This window comes from Numenius arquata, chromosome 3 (genome assembly GCF_964106895.1).
Source record: "Numenius arquata chromosome 3, bNumArq3.hap1.1, whole genome shotgun sequence".
In the NCBI taxonomy this organism is placed as follows: Eukaryota; Metazoa; Chordata; class Aves; order Charadriiformes; family Scolopacidae; genus Numenius; species Numenius arquata.
This window is the reverse complement of record NC_133578.1, coordinates 7,897,344-7,920,546: the sequence shown is the minus strand read 5'-3', so window position 1 is coordinate 7,920,546 and position 23,203 is coordinate 7,897,344. Positions and strand designations below refer to the sequence as shown.

The 23,203-nt window shown below is 39.3% G+C and overlaps 1 protein-coding gene across 1 annotated transcript in view; it reads right to left on the bottom strand.

Moving 5' to 3' along the window:
- ZRANB3 (zinc finger RANBP2-type containing 3) overlaps positions 1 to 23,203 on the bottom strand; it is a 47,550-nt gene that overhangs the window by 1,145 nt on the left and 23,202 nt on the right. Inside the window, exons 5-19 of the mRNA XM_074145400.1 lie at positions 21,706 to 21,791; positions 19,285 to 19,456; positions 18,763 to 18,891; positions 17,170 to 17,289; positions 15,978 to 16,097; positions 15,285 to 15,464; positions 13,606 to 13,758; positions 11,618 to 12,086; positions 10,425 to 10,628; positions 9,663 to 9,754; positions 8,086 to 8,187; positions 5,138 to 5,280; positions 3,635 to 3,778; positions 2,304 to 2,691; positions 96 to 227 (exon numbers count right to left, since the gene is read on the bottom strand). Coding sequence (XP_074001501.1) covers positions 96 to 227; positions 2,304 to 2,691; positions 3,635 to 3,778; positions 5,138 to 5,280; positions 8,086 to 8,187; positions 9,663 to 9,754; positions 10,425 to 10,628; positions 11,618 to 12,086; positions 13,606 to 13,758; positions 15,285 to 15,464; positions 15,978 to 16,097; positions 17,170 to 17,289; positions 18,763 to 18,891; positions 19,285 to 19,456; positions 21,706 to 21,791 — 2,634 coding nt within the window. The remainder of the gene's footprint in view (positions 1 to 95; positions 228 to 2,303; positions 2,692 to 3,634; positions 3,779 to 5,137; positions 5,281 to 8,085; positions 8,188 to 9,662; positions 9,755 to 10,424; positions 10,629 to 11,617; positions 12,087 to 13,605; positions 13,759 to 15,284; positions 15,465 to 15,977; positions 16,098 to 17,169; positions 17,290 to 18,762; positions 18,892 to 19,284; positions 19,457 to 21,705; positions 21,792 to 23,203) is intronic.

The following is a 23,203-nucleotide window of genomic DNA, read 5'->3' as shown; positions in this document are numbered from 1 at the left end:
AGCAGAGGGCTGAGGAGGAGCCCAGCGATGGGCTTCTGCTGCCCACCATCAACCGACACCGCCTGGGAGAGGGTTTCTGGCTACACCCCACTGACCTCTCTGTGGCAGAGCGTGCACAGTGTCTGAAGGTTTTCCAGGGAGCACTGTCCTCCTCCGCTGTAGACGGGCTTGATGTGGTCCACCTGCCAGAACTGGCCTTCTGCCGGGCTCCTTATCATTTCATTCAGCTGCAGCAATGAAGGACACAACACGGGAAGCATTAGCTATTCCTTCTCCAACTACGTGTGTGTTCTACCACAAGACCAAAGAATCAAGTGCTGATATTAAAACCAAAGCTACACAAGTGCTCAATGGTGCTCAATGGATTTAAATCCAGCTGGCGGCCGGTCACAAGTGGTGTGCCTCAGGGCTCAGTGTTAGGACCATTTCTGTTTAATGTCTTCATTGATGACCTCGACAAGGACATAGGGCATATCATCAGCAAGTTCGCAGATGACACCAAGCTAAGCAGGAGTGTTGATTCCCAGGAGGATAGGGAAGCTCTACAGAGAGACCTAGATAGATTGGATCATTGGGCCAACATCAATGGCATGAGTTTCAACAAGGGCAAGTGCCAGGTTCTGCACTTGGGCCACAACAACCCCATGCATTGCTACAGGCTTGGGGAAGTGTGGCTGGAAAGCTGCCTGGAAGAAAGAGACCTGGGGGTTCTAATTGACAAGCGGCTGAATATGAGCCGGCAGTGTGCCCAGGTGGCCAAGAAAGACAACGGCATCCTGGCTTGTATTAGAAATAGCGTGACCAGCAGAAACAGGGAGGTGATTGTGCCCCTGTACTCAGCACTGGTGAGGCCACACCTCGAGTATTGTGTCCAGTTTTGGGCACCTCAATCCAAGAGAGATATCGAGGTGCTGGAGCGAGTGCAGAGGAGGGCAACGAAGCTGGTGAAGGGCCTGGAAGACAAATCATATGAAGAGCGGTTGAAGGAGCTGGGACTGTTTAGTCTGAGGAAGAGGAAGCTGAGGGGAGACCTCATCACTCTCTACAACTACTTGAAAGGACACTGTAGAGAGGTTGGTGCTGGTCTCTTTGCACAGGTAATTAATGACAGAACGAGAGGGAATGGCTTCAAGCTCCAGCAGGGTAGGTTTAGACTGAATATTAGGAAAGAATTTTTCACAGAAAGAGTGGTCGGGCATTGGAATAGGCTGCCCAGGGAGGGGGTTGAGTCACCATCCCTGGATGTGTTTAAGAGACGTTTAGGTGTGGTGTTGGGGGATACGGTATAGCAGAGAACTTTGTAGAGTAGGGTAGATGGTTGGACTCGATGATCCCAAGGGTCTCTTCCAACCTGGATGATTCGATGATTCTAAGTGAAAAAACGTGCAGCAGCTTGAAGAAGGGGACCCCAACTAGGGATTTGTCATTTTAAGTTTTTGGTGAAGACAGTGGGAATTGTAATAACGAGCATTGAGACGCCTGAGATGCTCAAGCCCCGTGTCGGCTTTCCAAAGGTAAGGTGGACACAGCGTGGAGCCGCGCTCGCTCCGCAGGCTGCAGGGCTTCTCGGCTCCGTCTTTCCGCGTGCACCGCCTTGTTTTAAAAAGCTGCAACCGACACAGCCCATCTCACACATACGAGAAGTGACAGTAAATGACTTTTTTTCCTTGGCAAGTTTCAATGGGTGTCTGCAGAACTTATTTAAACAATTTGGAAACAGTAACTTCTGAAGCAGAATTTAAACTTTGCAGCAGAAAATAAAACAGTATTTTAGTTCCTGAATAAAAATCCCACTTTATGCAGGAACGTTCTCCCTCCCTGCTCCATTGCCTTCACGTCAGCGAAGCAGCGATCAATCAACCAGGATCACGGAAGAACGGTGGGAGTTTGTAACGCGTTTTGAGGCGATACCGAGAGGAGCTGCGACAACGGGCTTTTGTTAAGCTCCTACCAAACATCCTGCGAAGTCGGAATAAGCTAGTACTGCTACACTACGTCCATTCCTAAATTGTTTCATAACCATAAAGTTCATTAATAAAGTGCATTTCAGGCACAACCAGCTGCAATATTTACATCCCTAAGGAATCAAATTCTGGTGCTCGTCCCTTGTGGAGATGAAAAATGTGTTAGAAGACATTGAGATGTCTTCGGTTCGGTTTGGTTTGGTTGTTTTTTCTTATTCTGTTGGTGCTACGTTAACCTTCCATCTTAAACCTGTAAGAAGAGCATTTGGGATTTCTCTGAACTCTCTGCGACAGGACTACACGGATTAGCTGTTTCTGCTTCAAACCCGGTACCGTTACCTGCCCGAGCGGGAGGTGAGACATCCAAGAGCTCTCCAGCAGTTCCTTGCGCTGACTCCTGGGCGCGTCTCTGATGCTGAGATAAAGCTCCTGGGCGTTTTGGTTACAAAACTGGCAAACGCCGCGTTCGATTTCAAACACTTTAGTCCTGAGGTAGCTCTGGCTGGAGCGAATGGAGAAGTCCTCCTGGCAGGCGTGAGAGCAGAATCGCGTGTCCCAGGCACGGCAGCCTGGCTCCGACCGCGCCGCTGGCTGGTGGCAGCTGAGGCAGAGCGGGTTCCCTTGGCTGTCCAGGGCTTGCAAATAGCCCTTGGGCGGGGAGGAGCCTTCAGCGTCCCTCTGCTCGGGCTGAAGAGGTGACAGATCTTTTTCATTTTCCAAAAGCAACCTGTTTGCAGAGACCAAAGCACAGCTGTTAATAGAGGCGTTCAGCAAACGGTTCAGCTGGATTTTGTTCGGTTGGTTTTTGTTTGTTTCTCTTCTAAGCGCTGTGTATTTCCATTAGATAACATCTATGCTCCGAAATACCTTGCTCAGGTTGATACCTGCACAGGGCAAATCATCCACTTGGTTTAATTTCCATTTAAACGTAATTTGATAAGGTAACATTGACAGATGATATATATATATATATGACAGATGTTATATAGATTTAATATAAAACATGACAGATTTTTCTTTTGCTCATCTTACTACATTTAGGCATGTACACTGAATTATTAGCTGCAATAATGCTGCGTTTATAGAGAAATGGTGGGTTCTGTCAGGCAGGCACACATACAAATGTAAAACGTTTCACAGCCCCCTCTTTAACAGAAGGAAAAAGTCCAAGAAAACATCCTGGTTTCTCTCTGTGACTTTCAAAGCTACCTATCAACTTCCTGCCCTAAAGGAGGCTTCCCTCCAGGCAGGATACACACTGCATTTTTAATAAAATTTTATAAAAGGGCATTTCTTGTCTAGAATTTTCACATTCTCTTCTCCCTTTTTCTAAATTTTGAGGCAGAATAGAAGAAAATTTGGTTTCCCCAATTTGCCGTCGACCTCACAAGCAGGCCTAAGCTAGCGTTCTTTTTTTCTTGCACTGAATCATGTAACTATTTTCTTGTTTCATTTTAATTAGACTCAGTTAATTAGTAGTTATATCAGCAGACAACAGACATAATCTAAATTGTTAGAAGAATAAAACATAGCTCATTAGCACTACAGCAAGTTTCTTATCTAAACACTGCACTTCAGCGAGGTAAACAGCAAATAACTCAGAGCAAATAATTTTGCTACCTTAAAAGTGGAGAAGCAGCTTAATCACCTCGTTGTGTTAATAAACTTACTTTGTGGAATGACCCGATTGTTCAATAGAAGCGCTTTCATTCTTCAGACAGACCTCACTTTCTTTCGAGATGAGGCGCACGCTGCCCCCGCTGCTGCTGGCTTTGCTCAGCGAGGCTGCTGCTACGTCCTCCTTGGTCACATACCTACAAGAATTCACATTTCTGTCAATATACTACAAAGGGAACAATCTCTCCCGAAGAACATTCAACTCTTGGCTGCAGCAAGAGTGGGACGGCATGTTCTCTTAAAACATCCCCCATTTCCTGGATGAGAAATGAACAAAGGTTGGGAAAACATACTTCATAATACTTCTTTTTCCTAAAACAAGATTCGGCTCTTACCGGCAGACGGATGGGTTGTTTGGATGTAACAATATGAAAATGAGAGCAATTTGATATTGCCCCACGGGGAAATATGAAAGCTGTTTGGTTTCCTTAGGTGAAGTCTCACTGAAACTCTGGCTAATCCAGGGAGCTTTCCAAGCTCTCAGGGACTCCGTGCTCCGTTCCTTGTGTTTCAACTCACTTCTTTAATGGAAAAGCATACCAAACAACACGGCTCTTAGAATCGCTTCGCTCTGATCATTCTTCCAAAAACCAGTATTCAGATAGGTGCCAAACCCTATATATGCCTTAGAAGACAGCTGTAGGTCTCAGCAGATTTTCTAACCCAGTTTTTTCCTACTTTTTATGGAATAAAACAATCCAGCAACAGCTTAGGAAACACTTAACTACCTGCTGGTTCTCCTTCTATTACCGGGATTACAAACTCTATTTATTTACTTGAATTCTCACATACGCCCAAAATAGAGCCGCCCTGGGGAATTTAACAGGAGGGACTGAGAGGAATGAGAAGGTTTCGGGCAGTTTGCAGAGACACCTCGGTGAGATAACCTGAACGCGGGAGAAGTTTTGTGGAGGGCAACGACAACACCGATGCTGCAAATGTTTGTGAGGGAAGGCAGCGTATCAAAAAAAGGAAAGAAAGTGGAAAAAAGGTAAATTTAGATTTTAACAAGGATTAAACACTAGCTCTTTTCAGTGACACCCGGCAAGGAAAACAACAGCATTGAGAAATATCATCCACAGAGAACAGAATTGCTTAAATAAAAATGACTATCAGAAAGGGTTGGAGCAGGCTGTGAATTATGAATAAAGAATTATAGCGTCGACGGCAACTAATGATTTATTCCTGCTTCCAGGTGGGGAAAACAACAAGATTCTTTGACCTTACTTTAATTTTGAGTCCCTGAGGTCACGATCTTTCCTCAAAAAGTTCCAGATGTTCAAATAAGCGGCTCAGCGAAGCCAGAAGAGCTGCTGAGAGGGGCACGGTGCAGGTTTACTGACGTGCTTGGTTGACGAGGTCTGTCACGATGTGACAAGCCATCATCCAGCAACCCATCTACAGTCTCAGCATCATTCCACTGGAAGTTACCCTTAAACATTATCAAACCTCCCGCAGCAATTAGTTAAGAGGAAGAACCGTTAACAGCCACGTACCTTTTAGTGCTGCTGAGCGCTGACTGCTTTTTAGACAACTCCTCGGCAGCGTGAAGAGGACTACAAAATACCTGACCGCTCTTTCTGACAATCCTCTGCTTCATTGCTGTTAGACGACTCCACTCTTTCACAAACCTCAGTATCTGGTGGAAAAGGCCATTGTCAGCAGCACGACAGGCGTTACGCAGAACTATTTAATTGCAGTGACAGAGCGCTATGAATTAAAACCTTCAAAACCGGATGAAAACAGCTGGTATTATCAGAGATAGTCCCTTTGGATCATTTTTCACACAAGCTGCAACCCCCCCCCGCCACCTGCTGAAGAATTCCGACAGCTTTGGCATTATCTAAAATAATGGGTTTCCTACGATAGGTGTGTTGATCCAGAAGGTAGAAAATAAGGCCACAAATGACCTTTACCATTCTAAGGTATAGCAATAGGAGAAGGGTTTCTTGATAAAGCCTTTCTTGTCTAAGCAAGGCTTTGCTGATGGGTAAAACAGACATGAAAAAGAGTTTTCTTCTTACAGCAGCCATTTTCCTCTTGCACCAGGCCTCCCAGAAAAGGAAAGTTTGCTCCTGTTACTTGAATGGCATATTTAATTGGGTTTATGGACCACTTTCCTCCTTTCCTCTAACCTTCTGATGGATCCAGGCTTAACAGCGGATGCAGTGTTACGGCCCCTGATGTCAGCGTGAAAGGCCAAGCTACAGGTAAATGGGAAGAGCTGTTCAATCTGACTACATATTTCCCACAGAAGTTTTCCAATTTGTAAAATTTTAACAGAATCACTGACGTACTCGCTTTGAGGTTACAACACTCCTTTGCAATAGTGCAGTGCCAGAAAAACATACATAATAAAAATTATTATAGTAAACTAGCGATTAATGACGTGAGAAATCAGATCACCAAATTATCTCAACCACGCACCTGTTTTTACGGCAATATTGCCATCCTCTTTGCTGTGCAGGACACTGTTCAGCACAGCACACCAGAGCCATGACTAGCAAGTAGAGATGTGCTTTACCGTCAAAATACTCAAAGAGCATTAGTTTTGAGCAGTTTAACCTGCAATTCATCTTCTTTTACAGCAATCTCATATTGACACAACCACAGGGTCCGGAGGAAAAACCGATGAACTGTTTAACAAAGTATTTCAGAGTGGAAATAGAGAATATAGCAGAATATTGATTGCCTTTTCTTATTTCGCATTTAGAATTTGAAAGTAGAATAAAATAAAGAGGCTCGGAGGAACTTAATTTCTGGCACTGAATCTTAGTTTTTTACATGCTAGAAAGCCACAAAAAAACCCCAAACAACTTTTGAAGCTGTAAACTGACAGGACTGGTATCATCAATGGATTTTCTCAACAACTCTAACCACAGAACAGTGAGCAAGTGAGGGAAAAAACCCTGTTCCTACACAGGAATTTAGGAGGTGTGTAGGGGAAAAATTATTTCATCCCATCCTCATCTCTACAATGGAAAATAAATGGGAGTGATAATATGACAACAGAACGAGTGGATTGTTTGGTGTTTTTTGTCCCATTCCCCTTTTTCCACTCTTTTCCTCACTGACTTGCAACTACCTATAGTAGTCAGTATCGTGCTGTTTCTGACCACAGACTACAGGAAGAATAAACACGTTGTGCAGCGCGGGCTTAATTGTGACTTCAGCTTTATCCAGGAACAAACTTCCAGACTTCAACATTACGACATGGCAATGAATTTCTTTTCCTCCTTGGAGTATTTTTGCACGGCAAATATAAAAGTGTACAGATGAGTCTCACTTCCTCAGACTCGTAGCAACAAGAAAGAAGTCAATGAAATGGCAGGATGGAAACAGAAACAAGAAGGTATTTCCCTGATTCTTTTTGGGAACATTTACTAATATGGATCTTCTAACCTAGAGGAGAAGGCTGAGGGACAGGGACAGGATGTTCCATAAGGCAGCGCCACTCGATGCCCACAGACAGGGGATTCTTAACTTGTCTTTTCAGTCTAGCAAATAGCTTTGAAATCCTTTGGCAACAGCTGTGTTACCCTCTCATTAGCTGCTTCGCAGAACTGTTGGCTCAATCAGCCAGGTATCTGTCTTACAAATCTATGTTCCAGCCTTGCCGGAGAACCTACCAAAACCAATCCGTTTTGCTCCCACACAACAGAATCTGATTTTCCAAATTATATTTCTCTTTAAATGGAGAAAACAGTTAACAAAACTATGTTAAGCAGATAATATTGCACATCAAATTTAAATTATGGATTTCCTTACTCGAGTACTTGGTTTTACAGCATTAATGTTCTCCTCAAACACCACTATGGACATGATCTTTATTACCGAAACAACCTCTCTGAAACAGGCTGTTCAGAGAGGTGCAGGAGTCTCCTTCTTTGGAGACATTCAAAACCCGGCTGGACGTGTTCCTGTGCAACCTGCTCTAGATGGACCTGCTCTGGCAGGGGGGTTGGACTACATGATCTCCAGAGGTCCCTTCCAACCCCGTATCATTCTGTGATTCTGAGAGCTGTGCCCCACGCTGCTCTGAGCGTTGTTAGAGGGCCGAAGGAAGAAGTGAGAGTGGGGCCCTGCTCAGAACCGCAGCTCTGATACAGTCTAGCACATTCTTATTCCTAATGTGCCCCGTTTAATTCATAACCTTTAAAATGCTATTTTGTTGACTTACGAATCTTAGTTACTAATCCTGTACGTGAGAAATTAAATGATGCCTGGTTGATTCCATCTACCGAAATGTTAACAGGAGGCATGATAATTTGCCAAAGTAACAGACTGCATAATTAATATTCTCATCAACATTTATAAGATCTGCTTGTATTGATGAAACTGTGCCTAGATCCCAAGGCCTGGAAGTGTTCCGCATTTATTTTAGAAAAAATAAGTCAAACCCCTCCACATTAAATATTATATTACCAGTAGAATTTGTTCTTACCAATAAACGATTTTGTTTCTGCTGGAAAGTTTCTGGTAAATCCTCCCAGTTATCCAGCTGTATGTCCAATGGGATGAAATTATGATTCAGTGGTTCACCATCCTAGACAAGCAAACAGTTTTGTTTACAGATGTCATGTAGCACAATACAGAAAAAAGATTTATCAGTTTCAAGTGAATTATCCTCCCTTCCTACTAAATTTAGTCCCTCAAGGTGAGATTTTTCCAGGAGCAAAGAATAAGCCACAGACATATGATAACAGCACAGATGCAAGAAATACGATTCACATTAATAAATCTAAAAGTAAACGGGGTGAAAATTTTAACTTTTAATATATCTGAATGTTTTTCTTTGCAAGTACTAATTAAGAAACTGAAATTATAATCCTCTTGACTGAATTTCCCAGGGAACTGAATGATTGTAGACTGGAGAATGTCACTTCATTACAATTTAAAATCAGAATCTCAAATAGAGCATTGTTTATTATACTTAACTTTTTTTTTTTTTCAAATGTCTGAACAAGTTCTCTTCCATATAATTTTTAATAAACAAGTGGTCCCACTGGGTACACATGACCCAGGAACTTACTGATGATTCGCAAACATTTGAGAGAAGGAACGAAAGCAGGATTCGCCAGCGTCTCACGGTGCAGCAGAACGATTTTGTGCAGTCTCTGGCATAAGGGAACTCTAACCCAAGCCAAAACCAACCCAGACCAATATGCAGTTGCCCAAATACCACCCAAAACGCATCTTTGTCTTTGAATAAAACGTGTGAGGGTAGGAAGCAGTGTACATTTTAACTATATTAAACAAGTTTTCAGATACAAGAGCTCACTCTTTCTAACTTTTTCCTGGCTGTATCAGTTAGTCTAATAAAAATGTATTATCTCAAGGACTTGTCCTCGGCTATTTGTGACGCTTTGCAGTTGCACCTGAACGCACCGACTCCTTCAGTAGCTTTGAAGAAATCTTCTCAGGGAACTTTTCTATCCCTTGAAAGAAGGAATTGGAAAGTTCTGACACTTCCTTGAAATATGACCTGGAAAATTACCAGCTGCTCATTTCTGCACTCCCATTACCACTGCAGATTAATGACAATGTGTTTTATTCGGGAAGGTACCCAGTTATACACAGCACCAACATCTAGCTTTTTGAAAATGTAGCTGACAATATTTTATTTATTTAGTCTGTCAGGATTCACTGTCATTTTTATTTTAGTTTTGATGTTCTTCTATCAAAAATATTTTGTGATAAGACACTATAATAAAAAAAGAAATCTTAAACAATTATCACTTGCATTTCTAACGGATGATCTGAGCATACAGCAAATGTATTAGCTCCATTTTGTAAGCTAAGAGAAGTGTTAGAAGTTCTGTATCTAGGGAATTATTACTTAATTCCACTGAGAAGAACTAGAATGATAAACTACCTAATTTTTGTACATTTCAGCTAATACAAAACCACTGGTCTTTATATATAAAGAATAACAAATGAAAGTATACGTACACATCTCATAGGACAACATTTTACTTTGTTATTTTAGAATGATAATAAACAGGCATATTTCAGGTTTACCTTTGTATAGAGGTGAATTCTATCAGTATTCCTGCTTGCACAAAACATAAGCCCATCATATACTGGAAAAGTGTCTGATTTATCTACATCTCCTGTAAAGAGAAAAATTGTTGACATGAAAAATTTTTTTTCTTCATTCATTTCATTCAGTCTACTCAGATACTCAGACATTAAAAATAATATTATATATGCTTTTAAGAAGTTGTTTCTGAAATTTCCCAATTTGGTGTACATGCAAACACATTTTTGTATGAACATTGTAGATCTATCTTTCTTTCTTTCTTTTCACCCCTCAAGTGTTCAACAAGGAACAAAACCCAGATGAATATATACACCACATGAGGATTCTGTATCTAATTTCAGAACAACATAATAAGATACACAACTCAGACATTTGTGTCTCTTATTTTTCTGTTTCTCCTGAATTCCCTGTCATGTTTTGCTTGTGGCTGTCCTGAACACAAGTAAATGCCATCACAAGTTTCAATAAAACTATACAGGTTCACAGTTGCTAGTTTGACACAGTTCTTAAGTCAGCCAAAAACTCTGTATCGCTTCAGGAGTTGTATGGAAAGGCTGGGTCTATCCACCATCAAAATTCAATAAAATTCCCAGGCTAAAATGAAAAAGTCAGGTGCTAGTGTATGTACTTCTGCCTATCTTTGCAAGGTGTAGGGTTTTATTTAAAAGTTATTGTTCATGCCAGAGGCATTTAATACAGGTTTGGGATATAATCTTTCTTTCATAGGAGTACCACTTTACCTTTTCCACACTTTTTTTCACTTTCTTCATTTTCAGTTTCAATAGTTTCCTGTTGGCTCATTTCAACAGATTCCTGGGTCACCATTTCCCCGAAATCTTCACTTCTTTCTCCAGCATTGTGCTCTGCTCTCTCTTCAGTTCTCCTGGAGTCCTTTGACTCATCTTCCTTAGTCTGGCTCATGGGTGCTTCGCAGTTTCTCTCAACTGTAGATGAAGAACCAAGAAAAGCAATTATTTATGTTACCTGTACAAACAGGTACCTAATCAATACATATCTGGAGACAGGAGTATGTAATGTAATTGAAATACAAAGAAATTGCATTTTATTCTCTAATATTATCATGGCACAACCCCTTAGGAAACTAGAGCTAACTTCAATATTAGGAGAATAAACACATGGAACAAAGTTTGCCATTTATGCAATTTCATGCATCCAGCTTAATGTCAAAATATATGCAATAAATAATGCAGTTAGTAATTCTATATTGTATACAGTTATTGCATACCATAAACACACAAATTAGATTTCCAGGCATTGATCTGTACCTGTGAAAATGAGAAGCCCTCCTTACTTGAACAAGTACAGACTTCAATAAAATAAAATAAAAAAATAAATAAAAAAGAATCTTACTCCTTCCTTTGCAATTGAAATAGCAAATATGGGGACAGTTTTATAAAAATAGTTTATTAAGTTTCCAGATAGATTAAATAAATTTAATAAGAAACATCTACTCTGACCTGTTGGAGCAAGAAATGCCGTATTTTCCAGGTAATGTCTCTGGCGACAAATATACAATACTCCGGTTAATAAAACATCTACACCATATCATTTAGTTTTGAGAGGCAAAGAAAAAGTTTGCCTTTTAATTGGATTCAGCATAACCGTAAAGCTCAAGGAAAACGAGAGCTACATTTGCTGCAAAGAAAATGGAGCATATATTCTTCCTCACTGAATTTATATCCTGTTATCATTTATCTGAATTTTCCATTTGCTTCAAATTAGAAGCATGTAAAAGGTCCTTGGGGAAAGCAAAATTAAGAAGGATCACTTAATGGGTTCATGTAAAGACACCATTCTTCATATTTTGCCTGGATTTGTGTATATTCATATATTCAAAACCACTGTATTTTCTGAAACCAATCACAACTGAAGCGAAAAAGGCGTATTTTTCTCTGCAGCACACGTTACTTACCACTGCTGCTTTGAGGGCAATTGCACATTTCACAGTACGGGAGCAATTCATTATTACTGTAAGTGCAAACACTGCAGTGCCAAGCTTTATTTAAAGCTGTACTTTTGCTTGAAGTATTTAAGCCACAAGGAAGAACTTCATTGTTTTTTTCTGAAAACAAAGGCGGCTTTTTTCCAGTCACAGAGTTGTTCTTCTTCTTACTGGAGCTGACTGGAGTAGATCCACTCATGCTTCTTGCTCTTTTAGCTTCACGTTCACAGGAACTTTCATGACAAATTGTATCCACATCACTTGGTCTCGTGGAATCCACGTTTTCATTGCTCTTCTCGGCACCCTCTTCTTTTGTGACTTCCGAAGATTCTGAATCATTATGTGATGATTCATTACCAGAAAATATTTTGCGTTTCTTCTCAGTGGAGGATTTTGGGGAAAAGAAAGAACGTATGTCATGCTGTCTTTCCTTTTCAAACTAGGAAAGAGGAAAGAAATATGTAAACTCCGCTTGCACAATTACTGCATGAGAAGCTGTTAAAATTACAATTTTTCTCCATTAATATTACTCGCTAATACAAGAAGCTATTTTTAATTTGGAGATGGAAACAAGAGATAACTTCCTTTAAGAACAAACAGCTAGGAGAAAAAGCAATTCAACTTTCCTCTTCTGTTTTGTCAAAAGTATTTTCAGTATTCTCATGAAAATTCTGAAATTGCACCATCACAAAACAAGTACACAGAACCGGTATGCTGCGTGCCTTTTTTGATTACAAGGAAAGGCTTTTAAACATTGCTTTTTTGGGGATAAGGTTTTTTAATAAGGCCAAGTGCCGGATCCTGCATTTCAGTCACAACAACCCCAGGCAATGCTACAGGCTTGGGGAAGAGTGGCTGGAAAGCTGCCCAGCAGAAAAGGACGTGGGGGTGTTGGTGGACAGCCGGGTTAACATGAGCCAGCCGTGTGCCCAGCTGGCCAAGAAAGCCAACGGCATCCTGGCCTGTATCAGGAATAGCGTGGCCAGCAGGAGTAGGGCAGTGATGGTGCCTCTGTACTCGGCCCTGGTGAGGCCTCACCTCGAGTGCTGTGTTCAGTTCTGGGCCCCTCACTACAGGAAGGACATTGAGCTGCTGGAGCGTGTCCAGAGGAGAGCCACCAAGCTGGTGAGGGGTCTGGAGAACAAGTCATACGAGGAGAGGCTGAGGGAACTGGGCATGTTCAGTTTGGAGAAGAGGAGGCTGAGAGGGGACCTCATTGCCCTCTACAACTCCCTGAAAGGAGGGTGTAGAGAGGTGGGTGTTGGCCTCTTCTCCCAAGGGAATAATGACAGGACCTGGTCTGAAGACATGGTCTGAAGTTGCGGCAGGGGAGGTTTAGATTAGATATTAGGAAGAATTACTTTACTGAGGGTGGTCAGGCACTGGAACAGCCTGCCCAGGGAGGTGGTGGAGTCGCCATCCCTGGAGGTATTTAAGAAACGTGTAGACGTGGCACTTCAGGGCATGCTCTAGTGCCCGAGACTGTTGGTTTGTGTCTGTCTGTGGGTGGGGTGGGGTGTGGTTGTGGGCGTTTGTTTTGGTTTTGGTGTTTGGTGTTCTGGGATAATTTTTTTTTTTTATTTTATTTTTTGTTGGTTGAACTCAATGATCTCAAAGGTCCCATCCAAGCAAAAATATTCTGTGATTCTGTGATTTTAAAGTTAAAGCAATTCAGTACGGTACAAAGACGTAATTTAAACAGAAATTACTTGGTCCTATCTGACTCTGAGGGTGGGGTCAGTCACCTAGACTTAACATAAGGATCCGTCATAAGCCTGTAGATGACATTTATACCCAGCAGAGCACTTCCTTAAAATGGAATTTTCGTTACTTTTTCCCCACTTACTTAGTGGTTCTCCATTAGTAAAGTCTGCAGTGCACAGAAAGGTAAAGTGAACAGCGGTTGTAATGTTTTTTAAAGCGAAAGAAAAAAGAAAAACATAAGTTTTGAGTCTTACATGTGTAAATAAAAGTTCGTTTTTGGGATCTTCTAGACTTTCATTTGGGGTCCAGGTTTCAGCAAAATTCAAAAAGTCCCATTTCTCCTTATCACCTTCTTCAGCCTGCATTTTCTCTTTCTTGCCGTTCAAGGTGCTGCCTGTGACTTTGGCCTGCAGAGAGAAGACTTGCATAAAGTTTCCAAGGAATTCACATGTTAGAATAAATTTATTTACCTATATTCATCCAATTTGCTTCCCTTGCAAACTTAATTCAGAATTTGCAAAGTAAGAAACTCTGTAGTAATTCAAAATAACTTCAGTGATTAAAACTATTTCTCTTCCAGCATCCATTTCTGCAAGAATAACAAAAAATAGTGTATTTAACACACCATGATCTGTGAAAAGGTTTATATAAAATATCGGTATTTATTGAAATTAAAAGAGCATATATACATTGTGTACAACTCCTACAGTCTCAACACGTTTTGCTTGGCACGTGGAGACAAACAATAGTAGAATTGATTGAAAGAAGCAGTTTAGTGACAGAATTTGTTAGATAAACTGTTGGTGAATTACTGTGACCCATCTGTGCCATGTTGGAGGAGACTCTTAATGTAATGGACTGAGGTTTTTTTCAGAGGTACCTACAGGAATCAGGAACTAGAAGACAAAATTTCATTCCCCAACTGAACATCAGATTCAGTTTGCAGTGCTTAGGTTCTTTAAGCTGTGATTACTTTTCAGCAGAAGAGGAATATATTGGCAAAAAAACCAGTTATCAGTTCTGAATATAGTAACTCTACGGACACAAAAAATTGTATCACAATGACACAGTGGTAGCCAAACGCAGGAACAACAACTATAAGTTGACATTTGCACCAGAATAAATCCTGTATAACCACAATCTCAAATGATTTTGACAACTAGAGTTTAAAAGGCAGTTCTTTCTATGTTGACACTTCTGGAAATGTCAGAAAACAAGAGCTGACAGAACACTAACACCTAACACACCTCATTATCAAAACAAGACACTAATGAACGGTATCAAAGGCTACAAAAAGGTCACAAAAGCAAAACAGCCAAATTATTTTTATTAGTCCTGTGAACTCTCCAAGATCTTCCAAGTAAGGAAAGAAAGCAGAACGGAACTACTCTCCCCAACAAGAACTGGGTAATACCTGAGGAAAATGGCAACAGAAGATAAGATTAAGATTACTGTAATCTTGGGTCTACTGAAGAATTATTTGAGAATGCTCCTGCCTCTAAGAAATTAAGTTTATTTAAGGCACAACATTCATCCAATAAAAAACCAAAGAAAAAACCAAAACCACAACAAATTCCACAATAAGCTCTGGCTGTTATGAGTGAGCAGAAAACCTTAAAATTGCAAATTGAACAACCAGAGCAATAAAATGCTAGAAGGAAGATAAACCAATGACTTCTTGTAGATGTGAACCATCCTATTCATCTCAGCAAAGAGTTACCTTATTTATCTTTGGATCTTAAACGGAGAAGAGAGAGCTAGAAAAGACTAATTTGGAACAAACACGGACATTTTGATGATTAGCAATTGTGTATCGATCTGTCTTATCATAGGATACTGCTCTAGGTAAGCAAGACTCTTATTTGGCACATGCCCTTAAGTGCTGCCTTAATCACAGTGAGTTCTTGATTATTTGGTTCTATTCCACGCATACCTTGCGATTCAGCATTGCCCACATGAGAGTGTCCATCGTTCCTTTTGCAATAAGGAAGTGAATATTCACAGAACTGCACTGCCCGATTCGGTGTGCTCTGTCTTCTGCTTGCTTAATATGGCCCGGGTCCCAGTATAACTCAGCAAACACAACGTGAGTAGCAGCAGTGAAAGTTAAACCCTAAACAAAATAAGTAGTTGCATTTCAGAAAGAAAGATTCCACACGCAGACAAATCAATATCTGAAGTAAAACAAAGCTAAATGTTGTACAGAACATTTTTATATGGAAATAGGAGGGACCACCTGGACAGCAGATGGGCTACTGTGCTGTTTTCTTCCTTGGGCCTCAGATGGATTCAGGAAAGATTGTGCAAGTATTCACCATTGTGCAAAGACTGCATACTGCTTTTCATTATGGAAGTAACATTTATTTCTTATCAATCTGGTCCTTTTAGAGAAATTGGGGTTTTACTAGTTATTCAAGAATGAGATTCTGCTGCTTATCTTTATTTTATTCAAGTAATTTCAACAGAGGCTTAAAACAGTTAACATGATTAGTGCAAAAAATGAATACATGAGTCTACAGAAGTCATATTGCATGAACTGCCTTCAGTAAATCACTGCAGTAACCAATTACTTCAGTATTTATATTCTTCAAGTTTCTTATTTCACATACTTTCTTTTTTGTCCTACCTGACCAGCTGCCTGAATACTCAAAATAGCAACCCGGGTATCAGGATCCTTCTGAAACTGATTAACAAGATGAATTCTTTCTGCAGAAGGAACACTTCCATCTATTCGTATGTAGCGAACCTGTATCATATCATAATAGAGACAAAAATGAAATTATGCATGTCCATTTCTTCACCCAGTCACCCTCTGTCCCCCAGTAAAGAATATAAAAACATCTGTTCTGTTCCTGTCTTAGGGACAGGGATACATCGGTACCATTTGGCCTTTCATTTACAATTAAGCCTCTTTATCAAGAGAAGTGCAGACTTAGTATTCCTGTTTACAAGAGCAGGAGACAGAACAACATGGGATCTTAAAAGTGAGTACTCTGTAGAAGAATCTGTAATTTCCTGGACATGATCTACTAAAATTCCAAGCATTTGCAAAATAATAGCAATATGAAATAGCAGAGTTAGCCGCCAATGCCTAGCAAAGGTTGAGAGTCCATGATCAAAACAATGTGAGTTGTTTGCAAACATTTTTACTGCTTTGAATGAAACGTTCAGGTGAGATGACAGCATTCTGTAAAAAACAGGAAGGAGACGGAAACACTTTACTGGAAAAACTTGGAAAACAACTGCCTACTAAATTGAATCATAGAATGGTTAGTTGGAAGGGACCTTAAAGATCATCGAGTTCCAACCCCCCTGCCATGGGCAGGGACACCTCCCACCAGACCAGGTTGCTCAAAGCCCCATCCAGCCTGGCCTTAAACACTTCCAGGGATGGGGCATCCACAGCTTCCCTGGGCAACCTGTTCCAGTGCTTCACCACCCTCACAGTAAAGAATTTCTTCCTAATATCTAATCTAAATCTCCCCTCTTCCAATTTAAAACCATTACCCCTTGTCCTGTCACTACGTTTCCTGACAAAGAGTCCCTCTCTGGCTCTCCTGTAGGCTCCCTTCAGATATTGGAAGGCTGATTGATTCAGTAATAATGTATCATACTAGATATGAGTGCTTATGTTATCCTCAAACACAAAACATTTCTTCAAAATCACACAATCCCTTTAATCCAGTGGCACTGATCTGTATATACTTAAAATTCATAAATTCCTGCACACACAGGTAGTTCTACTGAATTCAAAGACAGCTCATACATATTTGTTAAGCCTGAAGTTAAATGTGTGTGCACATTTCTTAAATCATTACCTTATTTTCTATAGCTGCCTCTGTACAGGCCTGAAGCATGCTTAAGTGGTGAGCAAAAACTAGAAACTTCAGTTTGTCATTTTCAAGCATCATTTTGATATAGTCCTTTACTGCTCCTGCCTGGAATAAAAGAGTGCGTTTTCATTAATTAGACATACAAAAAGTTCAAAAAGACAGTCTCTATTTTAATGTCTTTTGATTTCTTGTAATATGAAAAGATAAATGACCACACTTTTTGTTATCCATTTAAAACTTTATCAAACATTTTTAAGTATAAAATTATTCAAATCATTTTTGTTTAAAAAAAAAAATCACAACTTTATGTCTTTGTGAAACCTATCTCATTCCTCCAGAGGAAAGAAAACCTTTATCCTCAAAAGATCACATAATTGCATGACACTTCTTCCAGATTAAGATATAGGTAAACCCCTTTTTAGTTACAACATTATTACTTGATGTTTTAAGCCATATTTGAAAAAAAGAAAAAACAACCCAAAACCATCCCAACTGATCTCTGCCCAAACATATTTCAAATAGACAACGTACTGTGTAATCAGAATTTCTGTATCTGCACCCAGAAAGCCATATACCAAAACTGAAAGAATAATTTTGATACTTTCATGATAACATAGTACTGTCATAAAAGACTGCTCTATTTAAACATTCATAGAATTCTTCTGTCTCAAATATAATTTTCAATAGCTTTTACAAAAACTATTGAAGTAATGCTGACACTTAATAAAAAAAATTATCAGTGATCAATGGTTAACGCAATATACACTGCATTATCCTCAGATTTCTCTTTTTCTTCTCTTTTTTTTTTTTTTCTTTCAACTTCCTCTTTGAAAATGGATTAGCAGAGGGTAGGGCAGAGACTAGAACAGCAGGGAAGAAATAGCAACAGAACCACAGTGATATTTTTAAGATAAGGAGAGAAAAATTTGAAGGAGTCGGTCAGATTCTCAACTCCTACTGCTCCAGCAGTCAAGAGAATGATTTAATTTATTTTTTCCTTTTCTAAAAATAGGTTAGCCTAATGAAACCTGGTAACTGGGTAAAAAGTAGGCATGTAAAGGATTTTGGTTATTAACTTGTTTTTCCTTACATCATAAGGTACAGTACTATAGGGGGAAAATACAGGGGGTCCCATTTGATAAAACAGAAAGAGCCCAGTGAGAGGGGACTGTTCTTCCACATTTATCCACAGGGAGAAAACCAGCACTGACAGAACGCAGCCTGCGGAAGGGCTGCATCCACACCCTCCTGGAGGAGCTGCTGGCACACGGGTACATCCCTGAAATACCCACCTGTGGTATATCCCTAAGTGTGACACATGTTTAGTGCTGTTGGGAGACTGTCTGGACAGTCTCAGCCAGTTGGTGGATATCTAATCAGTAAGAGTTTTAATACTTAGCTCAGGTCACGATAACGGGGTTCAGTCTATTCTATAAACATACAGAGAAAAAGAGTGCTTCTCAACATCACGCTTATAAAACAAACCAACCAACCTCATCTAGTATTCAGGCCAATACGACTATTAAATTAAAAACACACTGGGTATTTTAAATATATTGAGAAGACTTCCACACTTACCTTGGCAATGGCTGTTTCTTTATACATGCGTGTGATTAGATTCATGACTTGAGAAAAGTGGCTTTCAGTGGCATCCGAATTCAGATTTCTCATTAATCTCTCCCACTCTGCAAAAGTGGTATTCAAATTCTAATGGGCAGAAGAGATCAGAAGTGTAGATATGTAGTACAAAGCATGTTCTACCTCAACATGTATATTTCAAGCACAAAACATGTAGGAACTGAGTGTTTTTGAGAACTCTATCAAATTTGTCTAAAAGTAACTGTAGGATTCAAAATCTAAAGGAAAGGAAGATGATCATACTAAAATCAGAGCAAATGTTACCATCATCTGATACCCAAAAATTGCCATATTCATGTTCTTCATATTTTATTTTAAAAAGAATAATAGAGATGCTATGCTACACATTCACACATTCTTTGTAACTACATATAATACACATGCATGCATATAAATACAAATGAATACATAGATATTACTATTTACTAACAAATGTGTTTTTAGCAAAAGTGGAAAATTCACCTTAGCTGCAGCTTGAGGGAGGTCAAATGGAATACGTTGCCTGACTTTGGGAGGCAACTGTGTTAGAACATCATTCTTCAGTCTTCTGATCATTATTTCACTTAAAAGTTGATGTAGCTCTTCTAAATTTGAAGCTCCTCTGCAGTCCCATTGAGTTCTTTTACCAAAAAACCTGCAAATGAAAAATCAACACTGAGGGTAAAAAGAGAGAGTACCATTCAGGTATCATTTTATTACTCTTGTGTCAAGGGACTAATGAGAAGACTATCTCACCATGAAAATCCTCACTATTATATTACAGATGGGAATAACTGATACTACCACGAAAGCTGCAAATATCACCACTGATATTCCTTTGTTTCCCCCTGCTCTCGAGAATTCCCTCCTAGTTATAGTCAGACAGGATTTAAAGCTAAAGGTGCCAGCTTTAAATGTACTATTTAATGAGCAAAGCTACATAGAAGAAGTAGGTTTAAGGCTAAAACATTGAAAAGAAAAAAATTATTAACTAAGTCTTCCTTGTTCTTTCTTTGCTTTGTTGTTTTTAAGGAGTGTTGCAGCAGGAACAGCAGCTTTTCTCTGTCAACATTGCCAGGAGATAACAAAAAAATGAGCATGACAGATTTTGCTGCCTTTGGAGAAAAGCCCAGGTAGCATTTTCCAAGGCCAGGAGAGTACGTTGCGAGCATGTAATTTTACTGATTTTTTAAATTTTATTTTAGTATTATAATAATTTAGAGAATTTTAAGCCTTACTGAGCTTATCAACAGTGTGTTAGTTGGCTGCCTATAATTATTTGGGAAAGGGGCTGAGGGATTCACTTCTACGCTGGTGAAGTACTGGCATAGCACGCTCGGAATGCTACAAAGATGGAAGACAGCAAGATCTTTTGCTCATATCCCTTTTTTGGTCTATTTATAGGGCTGTCCTTAGAAAGGTTTCCCCCCTCAAGCTTGAGCATTCGGGTTATAAAAGAAATAGGAGGCAAAACCTCACAGAAGTACTTCACCCCTCATCCTTAGAAACGGGTGTCTCTGAACACCTAAGTAAAAAAAAAAAAAACAACATTCTCACAGAAAGTGCTGCCTAAAATAATCCTATCAAGTTTATTACCACAAGATGTTTTGTTTCAGCCAAGTCATGAAGACAAAGTTATTTATTGAAAGCTTGCCAAACCCTAAACTTGATTTTTATTACATTTATGGTATTCCAAAAATAAGATAATCATCCATGATTGAGTAGCTAACCATGCTGTACCCACGCACACTTGTGGTGTGAAAATTACAGATGCATTCAGTCAAAACACCGTGGAAAAAATAGCATTTCTCTGTCTGAAGATTAGACAGCGCTCTTGCATGTTATTTGAAGTTAAATGCTGATAAAACGCATATGATGGAGAAAACCAAGTTATCTGAAAATGAAACCGTGTAATTATTACTGTAAAAATTAAATCTAAATGCTAGCCAATTTAGCCGACAAAATCTATTATTTTGAATATATGCAAAGTTGTAGAGAAGAAATTTTTTAGCTAAGAAATTTTTAAAAGTTCTTGCTGTCTCATAATTTCTTTCATTCCAGACTGTAACATAGATTCAGATGGGTAAAACTAAGCGTTTTCAATCAGAGCTTCTTCTGTTCCCTCTATTTTAGAGCATAGCTAGAGAAACTGATCATTAAACTAAAGCTGAGGGAAGCAAGTCAGAGGGAAATAAACCCTCCTGAAGTTAATAACTTAAAGCACATGAAATATGAAAATTCATGAAAGATGCAAGGGATAAAAATGGGTTAAAATTCATTAGGCACATGTTTGGAAAAAAGTGTAATGAGCAACGTTACCTGACAAATTGGAGGGAAAGTGGTGGACAAGAACCTACAAGGCCTGTATTTGACCCCTCACATAGAATTACATACACATTACTGTGCTTTGGGAGTTTTATACCTTTACTTTTACTCAGTCAATCTGTAAAATACGGAGACAAGCATTGGTCTTTTTTCCGACCCAAGTATGGAGGGATAGCAAAAACTCTCATAATGGAGATGTAAATTATTACATGATATTACATGACTGAGCCTCAGAAACTCCTAAATCTCAGCTGTAGCTGAAACTCCAGCTCTAAAGGTACAACCTACAGACTTCATACTAATGACAGTAAATTTGTAAATTATTTAAGTATCAGAATGCTGGTACTTATACTTTATTTCGAACTTCAATAGCTTCCAATTTTGTCCTCAAATAAAGTCTCCTGACAATTTAATCCTTTTCCCAATCCACTCTGTTGGAGGAGACGGTATCTGACCCTGAGTTTCCAAGCAAGATGGTGTGACACAGCAACAGAGGTACTACTTACTGATTCTCTCACCTCACATGACAAGAAAATCAAAGACATTCATAGGAAAATGAATGAGCAAGTACGGTAATACCTGACACGAGCATTGCAGTATTTTTTTGCATACTGATTCCAAGTTCCAAATCTTCTTGGAAACAGCGCCTCAATCTGCATGAAAAGCTGTATGAATAAAAAAAAAGGGACAGTGAAAAAATGCCTGCAAATGTAAGAGTATTCAGAAATAATTATTACATGACTATTATGTTAAGTTTACTTTCAACAGTTGCACAAAAAATACACAGCTTGGCACACACTTAAAAGGTATTCCACAGGAATATGCATGTGTTTTGAGACAGAACAGCTACAGGAAGCCCTCAAAGAACAGAGCACCCTGAACACTGCTAACACAGTGCTGATGACTTGGAAAAGATTTATACTGAACAAGAAAACATGGATGAGAAGGTGTTATTCCTAAAAATAGAACATTTGTCATTTACCAGGTACATGGGCAAAGCTTCAGTGCAGGTATTCCATGAATAGTCTGCTTCTTAAAATACATGAAAAACCTACTCATTCTTAAATTTTACTTCAAAAAATAGATTATGTCAATACAGACCAGAAATTTCACACCTTTCTTCCTGGTTGAGTAACGGGAGGTAAATATCAGTTTAGACAACCTTAACAACCAGAAAGAACCCTACTTTACAAGCTGTTTTACTGTCAAAGCTTTCTGGATTAAAAATAACTACTAGATCCAAGACACACTGTTGAGGGGTAGCACAGAGACAACAGTAATATGGAAGGTTCTCTCCCAAATGCACTTCCTTGCTATCCTCTTAAGTCAATTGTACATCACTTCAGCCATTTAAGCATTCATATCACCTAATCACATCCTACTGACCTCTCCCCAGAAGAAAATTACTACAGCCTAATTTTGTCCTTGACAGGATTCTTTCAAGCCAGAGGTCAGAGAACCGAAAAGCAGTAGTAAGAAAAAGAAGCCAAAACCAACACCAACCTATTTTTCCAAGTGAAAAGCTGCTATTTTGACATTGATTGAGGCCAAACAAGAAACTGTGTGTTAATTATTTGCTATAAATGTATATACATAAATAATGCTTCTCATTTTCTACACATATGCCATTTAAAGACTTCATAGAAAGGTTCTGCTTATAACACTAAACTGATTAGAGAGACGTAACGCTTTTTATACTCTTGTAAACTATGTAAAGTCTTGTAAACTATGGCAGAACTTTGGTATCACTATAAAAACGTCTCAAATTGTTTTTCATTTGGTCATGAGTTTTGATCCCATTACTGTCATCGAGGAAAAGGATTTCCTTTGAAGACCTTTAGCGATGTTGCTTACTGGTCTCAGTATCAATGCACTGTATAAAAGTATAACACAGTATTTGGTACACATGCAGGAAGTTTCATAGTTATCCACAGATATAAATTCTTGTTTTAAAGTACAAAGCCCTTTTTCATACAGTGGATAACTTTCTCAAGTTATAACCTCTCTGAACAAATTAAAGGGTTTTGACATAAGCAAGAAAATCTAAGGTGCAAAGTATTATTTATATTAACCCTTA